Source organism: Thamnophis elegans, chromosome Z (genome assembly GCF_009769535.1).
Source record: "Thamnophis elegans isolate rThaEle1 chromosome Z, rThaEle1.pri, whole genome shotgun sequence".
NCBI classification, from domain to species: Eukaryota; Metazoa; Chordata; class Lepidosauria; order Squamata; family Colubridae; genus Thamnophis; species Thamnophis elegans.
This window is the reverse complement of record NC_045558.1, coordinates 134,906,797-134,924,767: the sequence shown is the minus strand read 5'-3', so window position 1 is coordinate 134,924,767 and position 17,971 is coordinate 134,906,797. Positions and strand designations below refer to the sequence as shown.

Genomic DNA, 17,971 nt, shown 5'->3' with positions numbered 1-17,971 from the left:
TATAAAGAGACACAAGATTCCAAGAGAGAGTGAGATAAAAGGCTAACTAAAAAAAAAACAATAAATGATGGATTTTTAGAAAGACTAAGAGATGATGGATAATGAGAAAATATATTAATAAAATGAGAAATTACCATAACTTCAATAAATTCAGATTACTAGATGGTCATTTAAGATTGGGTAATTTAATTGTATTATTAATATTAACAGTGTGTTAAAATTTATTGGCAATTTAAAATACCAAGGATTAGAAATGGTGGGGACATTGAGATACACTCCCTGTCAGTGTTCCAAGTATCATGTAGAATTAAATCAGAGTCCAAGGCAAAATGATCCTTAAAGTTCCAATTTAATAAATCAGACATTTTAGCACAACTGTGGAATCCCAATTCTGGAAGTTACATCGGATTCCCACCCAGTTGAAAGTTCATGATCTTGTCCCCACACCCCCAAATCCATCACATGGTCCAATCTTCTTCTTCCATGCTGGCATCTCCACCCAGCTGGTTCCGGTCAGATGCAGAGGTACGGAGACAAAAGATGACCTTGGGCTTCTAGAAAAGAATGACAACAACACATTCCACCATTCTACTCCTTTCTATTCCTCCCTCCCAACTACTACACTAACGAAACAGCATAATGAAATAAGAGAGAGTGTGGCAGGCCAAAGATCCTCCCGTAGTGGATTGAATATTGTTAATAATTGGTATTATTAGTAATCCCACACATTTGGAATATGGATGCTATGGTGGAATAATGAATGATTTTTTAAAATATTGAATGATACCATTTAGTAAGGGATAACAAATACAAAGAAATGTTATTTATGTTTACATGAATTAATGGGGAAATGTAAAAGGAATATGAAATGAGACTAGTATTGTTGAAGTTGGAAGATTAGAACTCCACATGCCATTTGTATTATTATTGTTAATGTTGTTTAAAAATAAGACTTGACCCAGTCAATGCACTGTCCATAAAAAAATGTATGTTATGTTTATATTGGAACAAATAAAAATAATTATTTTTTTAAAAAAAAGAGAAACACTATTTGAAATTAGTGTCGTGTGTGAAATTTGTCACTGTTGGAAATTTCGTTTGGAAAATCTTAAAAAAATAGAATGACAACTTGGCAAGATATAGCCTACCGTTGAAATATTTTGATGTAAATTAGAACTTGAGAACTTGGGAATTCTGGATCGACAGAATTCCATACACCCATGCAGGAATCTTCTTTGCCTTGTTAATTATCTAAAGAAAAGAGGAGTAAAATCCTGAAAAACAAAACATGCAGTGTGATAGAAATATGAAAGTAAATAAAAGGATATAGAAATATAAAAGCTAATATGTTTCTCTCTGTGCATGTGTATATATGCTAGGAAATCCTAGTTATTTTTGCAGTACATTCTGTTCTATGTCATGGACCAAAAGATCTCTCCATGCGTACCTTGACTTGTTCTTGCTTCATTATCTGCCTTGTCTTCTCCAAGTACAATGCCCTTCACTCCATCATTCCATCCACTTATGAAGACAATGTTTTCAAGAACCATAGGAAATGTTGCATCAGGTGTTCAGGGGTAAATGGTAGACGTCTTGAGCAATATTTTCGTTAATATTTAAAGAGCATCAAGCAGATTGCATCATAGAAGGTTTATATACTTCTTCTCCACAGAAGCTTGGAAACCAGTCTCTATGGATATTTGCATTTAATTTCCCATTGGGTATCCATGCAGTGTATCTAGAATATACTCAGGGCTGATAAGCTTTGAATCAAATCTAAACTGTGGGATGCCACAGAGAGGATGGGGAGTGTCAAGCTATTCTCCAAAGCACCTGAAGTCCAGACAAGGAATAATAATGGATGGAAACTGAACAAGGAGAGATTCAACCTGGAAAAAAGGAGACATTTTCTGTCAGTGAGTGCAGTCAACCAATGGAACAGAAGTTGCCTTCGGAAGTTATGGGGGCTTCATCACTGGCGGCTTTCAAGAAGAGACTAGACTGCCATCTGTCAGAAATGGTGTGGGGTCTCCTGCTTGGGTGTGGGATTGGACTAGATGACCTACAAGGTCCCTTCCAACACTGTTAATCTGTTATCTGCTAAATGACAAGTGCAGCCCCAAAATAGGAGATCCTTTGGAGATGGACCAACAAGGATAAACTTTTAAGCATTTTTTAAAAAATAAAATGATGTGATTCCCATTCTCATTCAACTGCAAAAAGAGAAAGTGTAAAACCTTCAACGAGGCAATGCTTTATCTTGCACAGAAGAATGACATGGTCACTCAATTTCCAAAAGTATCCATAGATTATGGCCAGACTAGATAATTTGGAATCAGCATGACTGATATCCAGTTTTCTATTTCTTCCAAGAAATAGAGCTTAGTATATATTGCTAATGGGACGTGGTGGCTCAGTGGCTAAGATGCTGAGCTTGCCGATCAGAAAGTTCAGCAGTTCAGCAGTTTGAATCTCTGGCGCCGCGTAACAGAGTGAGCTCCCGTTACTTGTCCCAGCTTCTGCCAACCTAGCAGTTCGAAAGCATGTAAAAATGCAAGGAGAAAAATAGAGACCACCTTGGTGGGAAGGTAACAGCATTCTCTGTCCCTTCGACATTTAGTCACGCTGGCCACATGACCACAGAGACGTCTTCGGACAGTGCCGGCTCTTTGGCTTTGAAACGGAGATGAGCAACGCCCCCTAGAGTTGGGAATGACTAGCACATATGTGCGAGGGGAACCTTTACTTTTATATACGGATTACTAAATCTGTCAGTGTGTATGAGAATTCATGACTTGCAGAGACATGGTAACAAGGCCAGCAAGTGAATAGGCATAGCAACTAAATCAGTCAATGAGGGCTGTTTGGAAACAGTATTTGCTGTGTGAGCAACAAGGAGACAGCAAGGAGCCTGGGCGTGGCTTAGCTTAACATCTCTGTCTTAGCTTAACTCCACTCTGTCCAAAATGTGGACTTTGCTGTCTTGAAAAGAGTAGCCTTTGTTTAAATGCAGATGGATTGATGAATCTAGTCCTGATGGGTTTGTTCTTCTATGTTGTGCCATGCGTTTATGAAGTGGTTGTTTTGTTTCCCCAATGATTTGCACACGGCTCACTGCATTGTACTGCAGATACCACATTGCTCAGTTTGTGTCTTGAGTGTTTTATCCTTGAGGTAAAAGGATACGGGGAGTTGGAAAAGTTGCAGTATACAAGGATTTTATGGGTCAAGGCTCACAATTTGATTCTGTTGCAGGACACTCTTTCCCGTTTTTCAGTCTTACCATTTCACACCAAGAGCCGAGGTGGCACAGTGGGTAGAGTGCAGTACTGCAGGCCACTTCAGCTGACTGCTATCTGCAGTTCAGCGGTTCAAATCTCACCGGCTCAGGGTTGACTCAGCCTTCCATCCTTCCGAGGTGGGTAAAATGAGGACCCAGATTGTGGGGGCGATATGCTGACTCTGTAAACTGCTTAGAGCGGGCTGAAAGCCCTATGAAGTGGTATATAAGTCTAACTGCTATTGCTATTGCTATTTCCTGTGTTTCATTTCTTCTCCTCATGGAAATAAAGTCCATGCATTTGTAACACTGGGAAAGCTCTGCATATATGCTCTCCTACATGTAAATACTTAGGAAATAGGACAAGTATGTCAAGAGCATTTTCTTCCTCTCAGATTGATATGCCTCCAACATTTCCTTACAAGATACATTCTTGTATGGGATGGGATGAACCCATGATCACTCATGAGTTCTCAAGATGAAGGGGGACTTGAATCTGAGCCACTCCATTCTCAACCCAACTCCTCAACCACAAAAGCATTCCATGGTAGTTTAGGTTTAGGTTTATTGGATTTATATGGTTACGGTTTACGGTTTATTAGGATTTGTATGCCGCCCACTCTTGAGAGACTCATGGCGGCTTACAGATAAAAATGTGGAGGGGGAACATAACAATTAAAAAGAACAGACATTAAAATTGCACAACATTCATATAGCTTAGAATGGGGCTGGATAAATCAACAGCCCCAGGCCTGCCGGAACATCCAGGTCTTAATCACTTTGCGGAAGGCTGGAAGAGTAGTAAGGGTCCGGATCTCCATGGGGAGATCGTTCCATAGGGCCGGAGCAGCTACAGAGAAGGCCCTCCCCCAGGAAGTCGCCAGCCGACATTGACCGGCAGATGGAATCCGGAGGAGGCTTATTGGTCTCTGGGAGGTAATATGCCGCCCTTCTCCCAAGGACTCAGAGCGGTGTACAACATAGAATAAAACACATATTACAAAAATTAAAAGGGACATTAAATAAAGTATCCAAAAAAATCCCAATTGATATTCACAATAAAAATTTAAAAATTAAATTAAAATTAACAACCAAATGAATCCTATATTTTATTCTATTCAGGCCAGGCCGGCTTTCTGGAAAAAACAACTTTTTAGGGCGCATCGGAAGGCCCGGAGGTCGGGGATTATACGAAGCTCCGGGGGCAGCTCATTCCAGAAGGAAGGCGCTCCCACAGAGAAGGCTCTCCCCCTGGGGGTCGCTAGCCAACACTGTCTGGCCGACGGCACCCTGAGGAAGCCAACTCTGTGGAATTGCACTGGATGGTGGGATGCTACTGGTGGCAGTAGGTGGTCTCACAAGTACCATGGGCCTAAGCCATGGAGCACTTTAAAGGTCATAATTAGTACCTTGAATCTCACCCGGAAGACAACCAGCAACCAGTGCAGGCCACCTAAAAGGGGTGTAACATGGGAGCACTTAGGTACCCCCATGATAACCTGTGCAGCCGCATTCTGGACCAATTGAAGCCTCCAAGTGCTCTTCAAGGGTAGCCCCATGTAGAGAGCATTACAGTAGTCCAGGTAGCATACAGCATCCCAAGGAAAATGTCAAAAAAAGACTTTATTGAAATGCATCATGATACAAAATCAATTCATGATGATAAGCTTAACATCTCAACTAGTATGGAATCTCCCAAACCGCAATCTTGATGCCAACATTCCAAATAGTATCCAAAAGTAAATCAGAGTCCAAGGCAAAGTATTGCTCAAAGTTCCAATTTATTAACAGAGACATGTTGGCACATCTGTGGAAAACCCAAATCTGAAAGCTTCCCAGTTTCCCCTACCTAGTTGAAAGTTCAAGACCTTGTTCCCACACCCACAAGTCATCACATGGCCCAATATCCCACTGCCATGCCGGCAGTTCCACCCATACAGATCCGATCAGGTGCAGAAGTGCAGAGACAAAGGATGACCTTGGCTTTCTAGAAAGAATTTTGTTATGGCTACCTAGCATCTAACTCCTTACAATCCCCCCTCCTATTTTACCACAATAGAAAATGCATAGTAGAATAATAGAAAGTGTGGCAGACCAAAGATTCAAAAGAAAAGATGGTTGCAGGCCTGACACTTGATTTGTGACACTCTCAAGTATTGTGAAGAAACAAATATTAACACTGATAAAGTTACCTAGTTTGGATAATGAAACATCTGCAAGAAAACAACCAAGGAGTCCTCAGAAAAAAAATGGCTTCCATCTATGTCTTTACTTACACAAAGTGGTATCTTTGAATCAATTTGTTAAACAAAACTTACCTATTCACCAGGGGTGGATTCTGGCAGCTGCTACTGCTGGTTCGTCATGGTTGTGCAGTGTGCACTCTTGATGCACATTCTGTGTGCATGCACAGTATTATAAAAATGTTTCTGTGCATGCACAGAAGCCAAAAACAAGATGACGGTGCCTACAGCACCACCAGGAGAACTGGTTCAGGGGCGTGGCAGGCCTTGGTCACTGCCACTTCAAGTGACCTAGGCTGCAAAATCAGTACTGGTTCGACCGAACTGGGCTGAACTGGTAGGAACCCACCACTGTTATTCACCCCTCATATTAAAAGCAAGGAATGCTCATCGGGTATTTTATAAAAGTATGCATCTATTTTATGAACATAATGTGCATAAATATGCATTCTTCTTAAAGAACCTCTTTTTAAAAAAATGATACATTAGGCAAATGGAGCACAGGTTACCTTCTGGGAAATCTTTAATTCCTTATTTGAAAAAATGTTCTCTAATACAGAAAATCAAGATATCAAATATGCACCAAAGGAGAAAATAAAAATAAAAATATTGGGGGAAATAAATCCCCTTCATTATTAGCTCTTACAAATCCCACACAAATTCTGGATTCCATTTGAATTTAAGAATACATTACTTTAGACCAGTGTTTCCCAAAGTGTGGAATGCGTATCCCCAGGGGTACGGGAAGAGTTTGGTGGGGGTATGCGTTGCACCGGAGTTTGGTGGGGATCACGTGGGAATATCCACTGCACCGTGCTTAGCTGCGCCCACAGAACAAGGAAAGAAATAGGCGCATATCGCAGTTTTTACATGGGAACTGGGGCCATCGTACATCGAATCGCAACTCATTATGGTGGGAACTTCGCGCAGCTCAGGTTCGGCCATTTTTAAACTGCGGGAACATTAACAGTTGATGTTGCGCCGCATCTCAGATTAAAATTAACAACCAGGGAACCAAATTATGATGATCTGTCATCTCAACATAAACAATTTCATCCTTCTCATTGAATCAAATAAATGTTCTTTATAATATAACTTTCATTTATTTTGCGTATGTACCAAAAAAAGAAAAAATAAATATATTTTGATTTTTATTAAAGCATATGTTTTTTATGAGAGGTACTCAGCGTTACGAAAATTATAGAAGGGGTACACATATGTCAAAAGTTTGGGAAACACTGCTTTAGACTAATAATTTAGGAAAAAAGAGCATAATTGTGCAAATGAGCAAAGTGTTAGGATTCCAAGTAATAGCTCCATAGAAAGAACAACTCCAAGGCAAGCATGTTCCTCAAAAAACAAATTTATTAGAGTTATCATATTGTTACTGGTGGAAACCAACTCTGAACATTCCTGCGGTTTCCCCCTGATTAAAAAGTGAATGTTCCCCATTTCCCCAAACAATCAGTCACATTGTCCAGTTGAAGTGCTGGCTGGTTACTTGGTAACCAGACTCCTCCTCTCCCCAGCCACCTGTTGGAATGTCCTTGGTTCCCACAGGAAACTATTTTGCGTTGGCTACACCAAACTCCCATCTAACTATCTCCGCACTCCCCATCGCTTCTTCACACTGTGGCCACCCTGAAAGCTTCCAAAATGGCCCCAGTCAGGTTCGCTTCAGAGTTGACACAAAGCATATGGTGGAGAAAAAGTGAATCAATATTTATTTGCTTACCATATTTTTCTGAGTATAAGACGCACCCGAGTATAAGACACACCGAGATTTTGAAAAGGTAAATTTAAAAATAAAGTTTTTGAACTCTGCAGACCTCCCAAACCCTCTGCATGCCTCATTTTTTTTGTGTGAAAAACAGGGCATTCAGAGAGTTTGAGAGGCCTGCAACGTGTTCCTGGGGGATGAGGGGGGACGAGCAAAAAAATGGTCCCTTTTTGCCACAAAAAGGGCATGCATAGCCTTTAGGAGGCTTGTAGAGTGCTCCTGGGGGCTGGGGGGGGGACAACAAGCATAAAATAGCCAGTTTTTCGCTCCTTTTTGCCCTCCCCAGCGCCCAGGAGCACTTTGCAGGCTCCCAAATCCCTCTGTACATCCTCTGCATCCCCATTTTTGTGAAGGGCATGGGTTTTTTTAATTGAACATTTTTGAAAAAAACCAAACTTTTAAAAATGTTTAGTTCCCCCCCTCCCCCCCCCCCTCCCCCCAACTTTCCCCCTCCAACGTATTTCCATTGAACTCTAGCTCCTCCTTGCTGGACTAACTCAAGATAATTTATAATTCCTGATCTCTAATCATAAACTATCTGGAATTTCTTAGTCCCATATTTGTTTTGAGTATAATCAATCCATCTTTTCCACTCCAGTTTATATCTCTCGTTTGAATGGTCCTTAAGATATGCAGATATTTTGGCCATCTTGGCTAGGTTTGTTACTTTCAATGCCCATTCTTGAATAATAGGCAAATCTTCCTTCTTCCAGTATTGCGCCACCAACAATCTAGCTGCAGTTATTAAATGCAATATCAGATTAGTCGCTACAACTGTACCATCAGTAATTATGCCTAACAAGAATAACTGAGGGGTAAACTTTATCCTTTTTTAAAGAACATTTTGCATAATCCACCATATTTTTATCCAAAATGCTTTAACCTTTTTGCAAGTCCACCATATATGAAAATATGTAGGTTTGGGGAGGCCAAAAATGCTATATTCACTATATAAGACACACCCAGATTTTCAACCTCTTTTTTGGGGGGGAAAGGTGCATCTTATACTCCGAAAAATACAGTACATGTTTATTTGCTCAGTTTCTGAAGCCCACCAACTGCATAATAACATTTGGTGGTGCACAATATTCAAAATATTTCAAAACAAAATAGCAAATAGAATTTCTTCACTAGCCCCAGACATGGAAATGCAGTCCCATTCTGGAGGAACAGAATATTTGGACAATAAAGTCCAAATATCTCCAGCCATGGGTCTTTCTAGGACTCAATCTCAGTCCATTTAGACCTCAACTGGGACATGACCTTGAAAGAGTCACTTGGTTGGTTGAGGGTTGAAATACATAGTTGGATATTACCTTGTCCCAAACTGAAAGATGTCCACACCCAAGTTCCTCACGCAAATTTTGAACCTCAATTGAAACTATCATAGAAAAAGGAGAGGTATATGTATGAACCGTTATGCCCAATCCATTCACTCTAAGGCTGTTTGGTGGTCAAATGGAGACCAGGATTGATCATACTGAATGATACTGAGTCATGAAGGAGAACCAGAATGCTTGTACTGTGTCTTCCCAACCTTCCCAAACACAGTTGATGCTCTGAACCCCAACTGTTCAGGGGTACCTAATTTGATCTTCCACAGGCTTTTGAAGAAAGTTTCTATGAAAAAAAAAAAACCAACAACAACAAAATCAGTGGTGGAATTCAGCCAGTTCGCATCTATTCGGGAGAACCGGTTGCTAACTTTCTAAGCAGTTCAGAGAATCGGTTGTTGGAAGAAATCTCCTTTTGTTTTTTCCCCACTTTAGAGGGCTAATCCTGTAAGGAAGGCAGGAAGGAAACATTCTGGTATCTTTTCTAGCCTAATCTTTATTGCCCTGCTTACAGAAACCACTTCTCCGGTTAACCCTTATTACATTGTAGCAGCTAAGGCAAAGTGCCCATCGACATGAGTGACATTGAGATGGCTACGCCCATGCAGTCACATGACCACCGAGCCACACCTACCTAGCTGGTCATTAGGGCAGAGAACCGGTTGTTAAATTATTTGAATCCCACCACTGAACAAAATCCATGTTGACTCTCGCTTGAATATTATTTACTCTTACCTTCCTGTTATCATAGGCAACAAAAACTAAAAGAATTTTGATTGATATTTCTGGAACGTCCCAACTTGAAGGAACACACATCCATGCAGGACAAATGAGGTTTACATTTCATAAACAAGAAATGTGTTAGAGAATGGGATCACCTCCCATTTCTTTTAACAAAGGGTTCAAGTTGGAGATGATGAAAGATTTCAGAGCCTTGAAACCTTTCTTCCTATCATTTTATGTACAGAATCCTTCACTTCATTGTTCCTAATGCTGTAGATGAAAGGGTTGAGCACAGGGATGATAAAAGTATACAGTATGGCGACAGACTTTGTCATACTGAAGGAAGAGTTAGTGGTTTATTAGTGGTTTAGTGGTTTATTAGCATTTGTAGGCCGCCCTTTTCCCTGAGGGGACTCAGGGCGGCTCACAGAAAACCAGGGAGAGGGGAATACAATATTAAGACGACAACATATAATAAAAATAGTAAGCAACATTCATTCATCATTCGGGCGGGGTAGCAATTCTTATCCCCAGGCCTGACGGGCGAGCCAGTTCTTCAAGGCTATGCGGAAGGCCTGGACGGTGGAGAGGGTACGAATCTCCACGGGGAGCTCGTTCCAAAGGGTCGGGGCTACTGCTGAGAAGGCCCTCCTCCTTGTAGTTGCCAGCCGACACTGGCTGGCCGATGGAATGCGGAGGAGGCCTAATCTATGGGATCTTATAGGTCGTAGGGAGGTAATTGGCAGAAGGCGGTCTCTCAAGTATCCAGATCCACTGCCATGTAGGGCTTTATGGGTGATTAATAGCACCTTGAAGCGCATCCGGAGATCGACAGGTAGCCAGCGCAGCTCGCGGAGGATAGGTGTTATGCGGGTGAATCGGGGGGCACCCGCAATCACTCGCGCGGCTGCGTTCTGCACTAGCTGAAGTCGCCGGATGCTCCTCAAGGGCAGCCCCATGTAGAGCATTCTTGATAGTTGGTCTTAAGTAGACAAAAAAGACCGATCCGTACAAAAGGCTGACCACCACCAGGTGTGAAGCACAGGTCGAAAAGGCCTTCTGCTGACTGGAGGCTGAAGGCATTCGAAGAATGGTGTAGATGATGAAGAGGTAGGAAATGAGGGTGAAAACCAAAGAAGACACAACAACCACCACAGCAACAAGAAAGCCGAGGGCTTCTATGAGACGGGTATCTCCTCCTGCAATCTTCAGCACGGGTCCGACATCGCAATAGAAATGATTGACAACGTTGGAAGTGCAGTAGGGCAAGTTTGCAATCATCACGACCTGGAAAATTATGGAGAAAAATCCGCCAAACCAGGCTGCAATTGCCAGTTTAAGGCAGACCCATGAGGTCATGATAGTGGAGTGTCTCAAAGGCCACGTACGATGGCAAATGGCCACGTATTTGTCCAAGGAGATCAAAGTGATGATGAAAAACTCAGTCACTCCAAAAAAGAAGTAGAAGCACAACTGTATCACGCAGCAGTAGAAACAGATGGAATTGTTAGAAGAGACATAATTGAGCAACAGCTTGGGTATGAATGTTGTGGTGTGCCCGATGTCTTTGAAAGAAAGGTTGCTAAGGAAGAAATACATGGGCTTTTGGAGATGGCGGTCCACCATTACCATCATAATGAGGAGCCCGTTGCCCATCAGACACAGGAGATAAAGCAAAAAGACACTGGCATACATCACCCTTTCCATCCCTGTAACGTTTGGCAGTCCAGCAAGGATAAATTCAGTTGTTCTTGTACAGTTGGTCGAATTCATGTTCTTCTTCTGTTACAAAAAGAGAAAACGTGGAATCTTCATTGACTCAAGATTTAGCCAAATTTGTAAAGTCCCTTTTCAGAAACTAGTATTATGAGTTCAACAGAGGGAACACAAGAGTTTCTTTTAACATCATGATATCAAAAGCTATGTACAGCTTTAGTAGCTGACAGAAGATAAGATGATACGATGAGGTGAGGTGGGATGGGATGGGATGGGATAGGACATCACCCTTTCCATTCCTGTAACGTGTGGTGGTCCAGCAAGAATAAATTCAATTGTTCTTGCACAATGGGTCAAATTCATGTTCTTCTTCTGTTACAAGAAGATACAATATGGAATCAAGATTTTGCCAAATTTGTAAAATCCTATCTCAGAAACTAGTATTATGAGTTCAACAGAAGGAACAGAAGAGTTAATTTTAACATCAAGATATCAAAAGCTATGTGTAGCTATAGTAGATGACAGAAGATAAGATGAGAGGTGAGGTGACATGGGATGGGGTAGGATAGGACAGGGCAAGATAAGACAAGATGACAAGATAGGATAACACGATGAAATGAGATGAGATGAGATAGGAAGGGCTGAAATATTAAAATTTGGGAATTGATAAAAGTTCTGTACATCCGCCAGGAACTTTGTTGACAACTATTAACTATTTAAAGAAGAGAGGAACACAAAATATGGGCTGTGATAGAAAGATGAAAGTAGAAAAAGGACTACAAAAATATAAAAGCCAAGGTGTTTCTCTATGTATGTGCGGGGTGGATGTGTGTGTGGATGTGTGTATATGCTAGGAAGTCATGGTTATTTTTACAGTGACATTCTGTTTCATGTTCTGTTTTTATAGATCATGGACCTAAAGATCTCTCTACACTACACTACACTGGAATGGAATGGAATGGAATGGAATAGAATAGAATAGAATAGAATAGAATAGAATAGAATAACAGAGTTGGAAAGGACATTGGAGGTTTTATAGCCCAACTCCCTACTTAGGCAGGAAACCCTACACCACTTCATACAAAGAAGACCCAACATCTTCTTAAAAACTTCCAGTGTTGTAGCATTCACAACTTCTGGAGGCAAGTTGTTCTACTGATTGTTCTAACTGTCAGGAAATTTCTCCTCAGTTCTAAGTTGCTTCTCTCCTTGATGAGTTTCCACCCATTGTTTCTTGTTCTACACTCAGGTGTTTTGGAGAATAGCTTGACTCCCTCTTCTTTATGGCAACCCCTCAAACTTTGGAACATTGCTATCATGTCTCCCCTAGTCCTTTTAATTAAACTGGACATACCTGCAACCCAGAGGTGGGTTCCTATCAGTTCGCACCAGTTCGGTAGAACCGGTTCGTCAAATCTACCAAACCGGTTAGAAGAGGTTCCACCAGTGGACCCGGAAAGCAGGCCACACCTACAGAAGAGGTTCCACAAATTTTTGAAACCCACCACTGCTGCAATCTTTCTTTATATGTTTCAGCCTTAGTCCCCTAATCATCTTTGTTGCTTATCTTGATTTGTTCTTACTTCATTGTCTGACTTGTCTTCGCCAAATGCAGTACCCATCACTCCATCTTTTCATTCATTTATGAAACAATGTTTTCAAGAATCATAGAAAATGGTGCCATCACAGGTTCAGGGGGAAATAGTAGACTTCTTGAGAATATTTTTATTAACATTTAAAGAGTATCTAGCAGATTGCATCATAGAAGGTTTATTTACTTCTTCTCTACAGAAGCATGGATAAGAGTCTCTATGGATATTTGCCTTTAATTTCTCGTGGGTATCCATGTAGTATATCTAAAATATGCACAAGACTTATGGGCCCTGGAACGATGTCAAGTGCCATTGCAAAATAAGAGGCCCCCTGGAGATACACCACAATGATAAACTCTGCAACTCTTGTATAGTTGGCCTGATTCCCATTTTTCTGTCATTGCAAAAAAGAGAAAATGTAGGACTTTCACTTAATTTTGAATAGAAGATTGAGATACCATTTCTAGAAATATTTGTCTCTCAGTTCTCATCAGTATTCATAGATTATGGCCCGAAATGGGTAATTTGGAATCAGCGTGCTTCATGCTTACTGTATTTTTGGGAGTATAAGATGCACCTTTTTCCCCTTAAAAAAAGAGGCTGAAAATCTGGGTTCATCTTATACACTGAATGCAGCATTTTTTGCCTCCCAAAACTCCGCCCCTTCATCAAAAGGGCCATGCATATCTTGTAGGAAGCTTTTAGAGAGCTCCTGGGGGTTGGGGAGGGCAGAAATGAGCGGTTTTTTACTCATTTTTACTCCCCAGCCCCCAGGAGCACTCTTTAAGCTTCCTAAAGGCTATTCATATCCTTTTTTTAACAAAAAACGGGCCCATTTTTGTGAAAAATGGGCCATTTTTGTGAAAAATGGGCCATTTTTGTGAAAAATGGGCCATTTTTGTGAAAAATGGGCCATTTTTGCTTGTTTTGGGGGGGGGTGCCCCCAGGAGCACTCTGCAAGCCCCCTAAATTCTTGCCTTTTGTGGGAATAGGCCCACTTTCACAAAAAATGGGCCAGTTTTGAGAGGTTTGCAGAGTTCAAAAACTTTTTTTATTTGCCTCTTCAAACTTTGCTGCATCTTACACTCCAGTGCGTCTTATACTCTGAAAAATATGGTAGTTCTTTTTAAACCAATGTCCAAGTGCCACTCTTAGAAATAGAGTCTTGTATATATTTTCCCGAAGGTGCTTTTTCAAGAGGCAACTGAACTTTTGGGGTTTTTCTTTAAAAAACATTTTGCTTCTCATCCAAGAAAGCTTCTGATTTGTCCAAACAGGGCCAAACTGGTAGAATCCCATCCCTGCTTAGAGACTGTCACCAACCCTGGAACACTTCAAATCAATGGAGAATGTTAGGTAAGCTCCCCGTTGGGAGAGTGAGTACATTCAGAGAAGTGTTGTGAGAGTTTTGTTGGAGAACACACAAACCAGCATACAGAGACAGTGCAGTTTAAATAGGCTTTTACTTTCATGGAAACAGAGTCCATCAAACAGTCCAAGTCATACACGGATAAGACAGTCAGTCATCAATGTCTTTCAGTTAAAGGTTAATCCAAATAACATAGTCCAGTATCATATAATCAGTTCAGTACTCAATGTTTGCTAGCAATTGCAAAACTTACAATAGCTCACGGCACTTTCTAACAGCCAGCTTCCAAAACACTCAGATCAGATCAGCCCAGCATCTAACAGAGAGAACTAACAGTCATTCTGGCTTCCTCTTATGGCTGATTGAGGAAAACAGCAACCAATCACATTTTACAGTATGATTTAAAGAAATAGGTACAACATTGCTACATTATTTATATATTGCCAACCCAACCGTTAGATTATATTCCTAACAAAGAAAACCTAAGGAAGGTGGTCATTTTTCGGTATCTTGGATCCCATCCCCAAGGCAGTGGCAATATCAATGGTGAGGTTTGAGCAAGGGTGAATGCAGCCTGCTAAAACTGCTGCAGCTGGATCCAGCTGTGAATGCCCCACCCCTGATGAGTGGCCAGCTGGCATCTCCATGGTGTGCTCTGCCTCCGCTGCTGTCACTGGAACTGGCCACGTCTGAAGCCCTCCAAGGATACTCCCCACCGCAGATGTGGAATGCCCCATCCAGGGATGGGTTCCAGCAGAGAATACTGCCAGTTTGCTCAGGGGCACGTCACGCACACATGCACAGTACAACAAAAAATTGCTCTGTGCATGCACTGAAGCAGAAAATAAGATGGTGGTGCCTACAGCGCATCCAGGAGAACCAGTTTGGGGACGTAGCAAGCCTGGGTCGCTGCCGGTTCTAGCGACCCAGGCCGCCAAGCTACTACAAGTTCGGCCGAACCAGTCTGAACCAGGAGGAACCCATCACTGGCCCTCCTGCTGTTGGTACTACTGCCACAGGCTTTGCAACCCCTCTCACTGGTGGAAACAACTGGATCATGCCCTCACCACCACTGATGCAGAGTAAATAAAATCTTTATTACGGTCAAAGACCAGCAATACACATTAGTTTTACACTATATTAAAAATACTGACATTAAAATATAATTAAAAGTATTGACACTAAAAGTGGATAATAACATAATGGTCCAAAAATTGTTAAAGGTATGTCCAGATAATTGGTACAAGATGGTACTATACTGTAGCCAATTTTTTTTCTTATTGACATTGCAGCAGCACAGAACTTTGCCACTGCATATATGGTAACTGGGTTAGTGTCCTGGAGGAGAAAGCCTAGATAAAAATTGTCTGCCCTCCCTGGCAATCTCTCTAATAAGGGGAGAATATATGCAGACCTACACGCTCTGTATAGCTCGCAGTGTAATAGTACATGTGAATTATCTTCCACTTCTCCTTTACCACATATACAAACCTCTTGTGACTCAGCAGATGTCTGCTGTAAGTCTTTTCGGGATACAAGATTCATATGCAGCTGGGGCTTGTGAGAGGCAGGTTTGGAGATAAAAGGATGGATGCTGCCACGCCCTAGTCGCAGGAGGTCAACGTCCTTCGTGCGTTCCTTGGTTTGTACAACATTGCTTGATCGTCAGTCGTGGTTTATGTAAGATACACTTGGATAAGTGCTTTGGATTTCTGTAACCCTGATTCTTAGAGACTTTGGAAGGAATGTTTTGCTTTCATTTTGTTCAACGTGTGTTGCCGTAAGAAAGATTTGTTTTTCAGTTCGTTATCTTCTGGCAGAGACTTTAATTAATTTATTTTGGCTCGCAGCCACTTTGAACTGAGAACTGATAAAGAGACACACACACGCACACGTACACACAGGGGTAGCTCCCAGCATTACTACCAGTTCAGTGTATGCAAAAATTTTGTCTGCACGGACATGCGCATTTGCACAAAAATAGGTCTGCACATGCATAAAACATTAAAAAAAGAAATAAAATTAAATTTGTGCAATTACAATTGTCCTGCGCATGCACAGAACTGAAAATCAAGATGGTGGCCCCTTAGGAAAACGGTTCAGTGGCATGGCAGGCCTGGGTCACTGCCAATTCCAGGGACCCAGGCCACCAAACAACTACCAGTTTGGCCAAACCAGTCTGAACTGGTAGGAACCGACCTCAGGTAGGTAGGTAGGGGAGAGAGAGAGAGAGAGAGAGATCATCTATGATAGATTGATAAATATATGAGATAGATAGATAGATAGATAGATAGATAGATAGATAGATAGATAGATAAAGTCACATAGCAATTGCTGCATTTGTCAAATTAAACAGAGGGTATTCATTTTATAGAGACATCTTATATACATTGTACACTATAAGACAGTGGTACTAGACTATGAAGAGTGAGAGAAAAGAATGAGTGATATGAGAACTCCAGCCAATCAGTGAGCGGCAGGCTGGGCTTAGTGCGGATGGGTGGGGGAGCAAGTGAGCGAGCTGCGGATGGGTGGGGGAACGAGACAGCGAGCTGCGACACGCTGGCTTTGCAGCAACAGGGGCCAGGACCTGTACCGGCGTTCCCAGAAGTTAATTACTTCCAGGTTCACCAACCAACCGGTACGCACGAACCGGGGCGAACCAGGAGGAACCCACCCCTGCCACCTACGGTCTAAGCATAGGACACAAAATTGTCTGCTACAATGACCTACCTGTCAATGACTACTTCAGTTTCAACCACAATAATACATGGGCAAACAATAGATGAAAGTACCTAACCTTATCTTCTACAGTGTTTATGGATGCTCCTAAACAATGCTTCCATCAAGCAGAAAACAACTTATTGCCTTCCACCTGGATATCACTCATTTTTTCCTTTATTATGACAGGCATGGTGAAATATTTCAACAATATTGATTTGTATTTCTGACATTTTCCCCAACTGGAAGAAAAGGTTACAAATAGAGGAGTCCTTCAAAAAGACATAAGGTTAGAACTTAGAGTTTAGATTTTGCTTTGTCTTCAGGAAATTTCCTTGAAAATGGGATCAATTCCTGTTCCTTGTAACACAGGAGAGGGCTGGAAGCTTTCTTGCTATCATTTTCTGAACAGCCTCTTTCACTTCGTTGTTCCTAATGGTGTAGATGAAAGGGTTGAGCACCGGGGTGATCATCGTGTAGACAATGGAGACCACCTTCATCACCCTGAAGGAAGAGTTCTTGACTGTTGGCCGTAGGTAGACGAAAAAGACAGAGCCGTACAAAATGAAAACTACAATCAGGTGGGAAGCACAGGTAGAAAAAGCCTTCTGCTGTCTGGAGGTTGAAGGCATTCGAAGAATGGTGTAGATGATGAAGAGGTAAGAAACGAGGGTGAAAATCAAGGAGGACATGATCACCACCATGGAAACTAGGAAACCAAGGGTTTCAATGATACGTGTGTCTCCTCCGGCAATCTTCAACACGGGTCCAACATCACAAAGAAATGATTGATAACATTGGAGGCACAGTAGGGTAGGTTGGCAATCAGGATTACTTGACAAATGATGGAGGTGAAACCACCAAACCAGGCTCCTATTGCCAGTTTGAGGCAGACCCCGAAGTCATGATGGTGGGTATCTCAAAGGATGGCAAATGGCCACATATCTGTCCAAGGATATCAAAGTGATAATGAAAAATTCGGTGACGCCGAAAAGAAAATAGAAACACAACTGAATCACGCAGCAGTAAAGCAGAGATGGAATTGCTAGCCGAGAGGTAATTGAGCAAACAGCTTGGGATGAAGGATGTGTGTGTGTCCGATGTCTATAAAGGAGAGGTGCTAAGGAAGAAATACATGGCTTTTGGAGGTGTCGGTCCACAATTACCATCATAATGATGAGCCGTTGCCCATCAGATCAGGAGGTAGAGGAGA

General features: G+C 41.7%; 1 protein-coding gene across 1 annotated transcript; it reads right to left on the bottom strand.

The window, feature by feature from the left end:
• Window positions 1–7,067: 7,067 nt before the first annotated feature.
• Window positions 7,068–17,462, bottom strand: LOC116521905 (olfactory receptor 6X1-like; the record flags this gene model as incomplete). The annotated part of the gene is made up of 4 exons (XM_032236542.1): window positions 17,181–17,462; window positions 10,340–11,142; window positions 9,599–9,717; window positions 7,068–7,096 (listed from the first exon to the last, which is right to left on the bottom strand). Coding segments are annotated over exons 1-4 (1,233 nt in total), but the record flags the coding sequence as incomplete, so codon positions are not given.
• Between the last annotated feature and the right edge of the window lie 509 nt (window positions 17,463–17,971).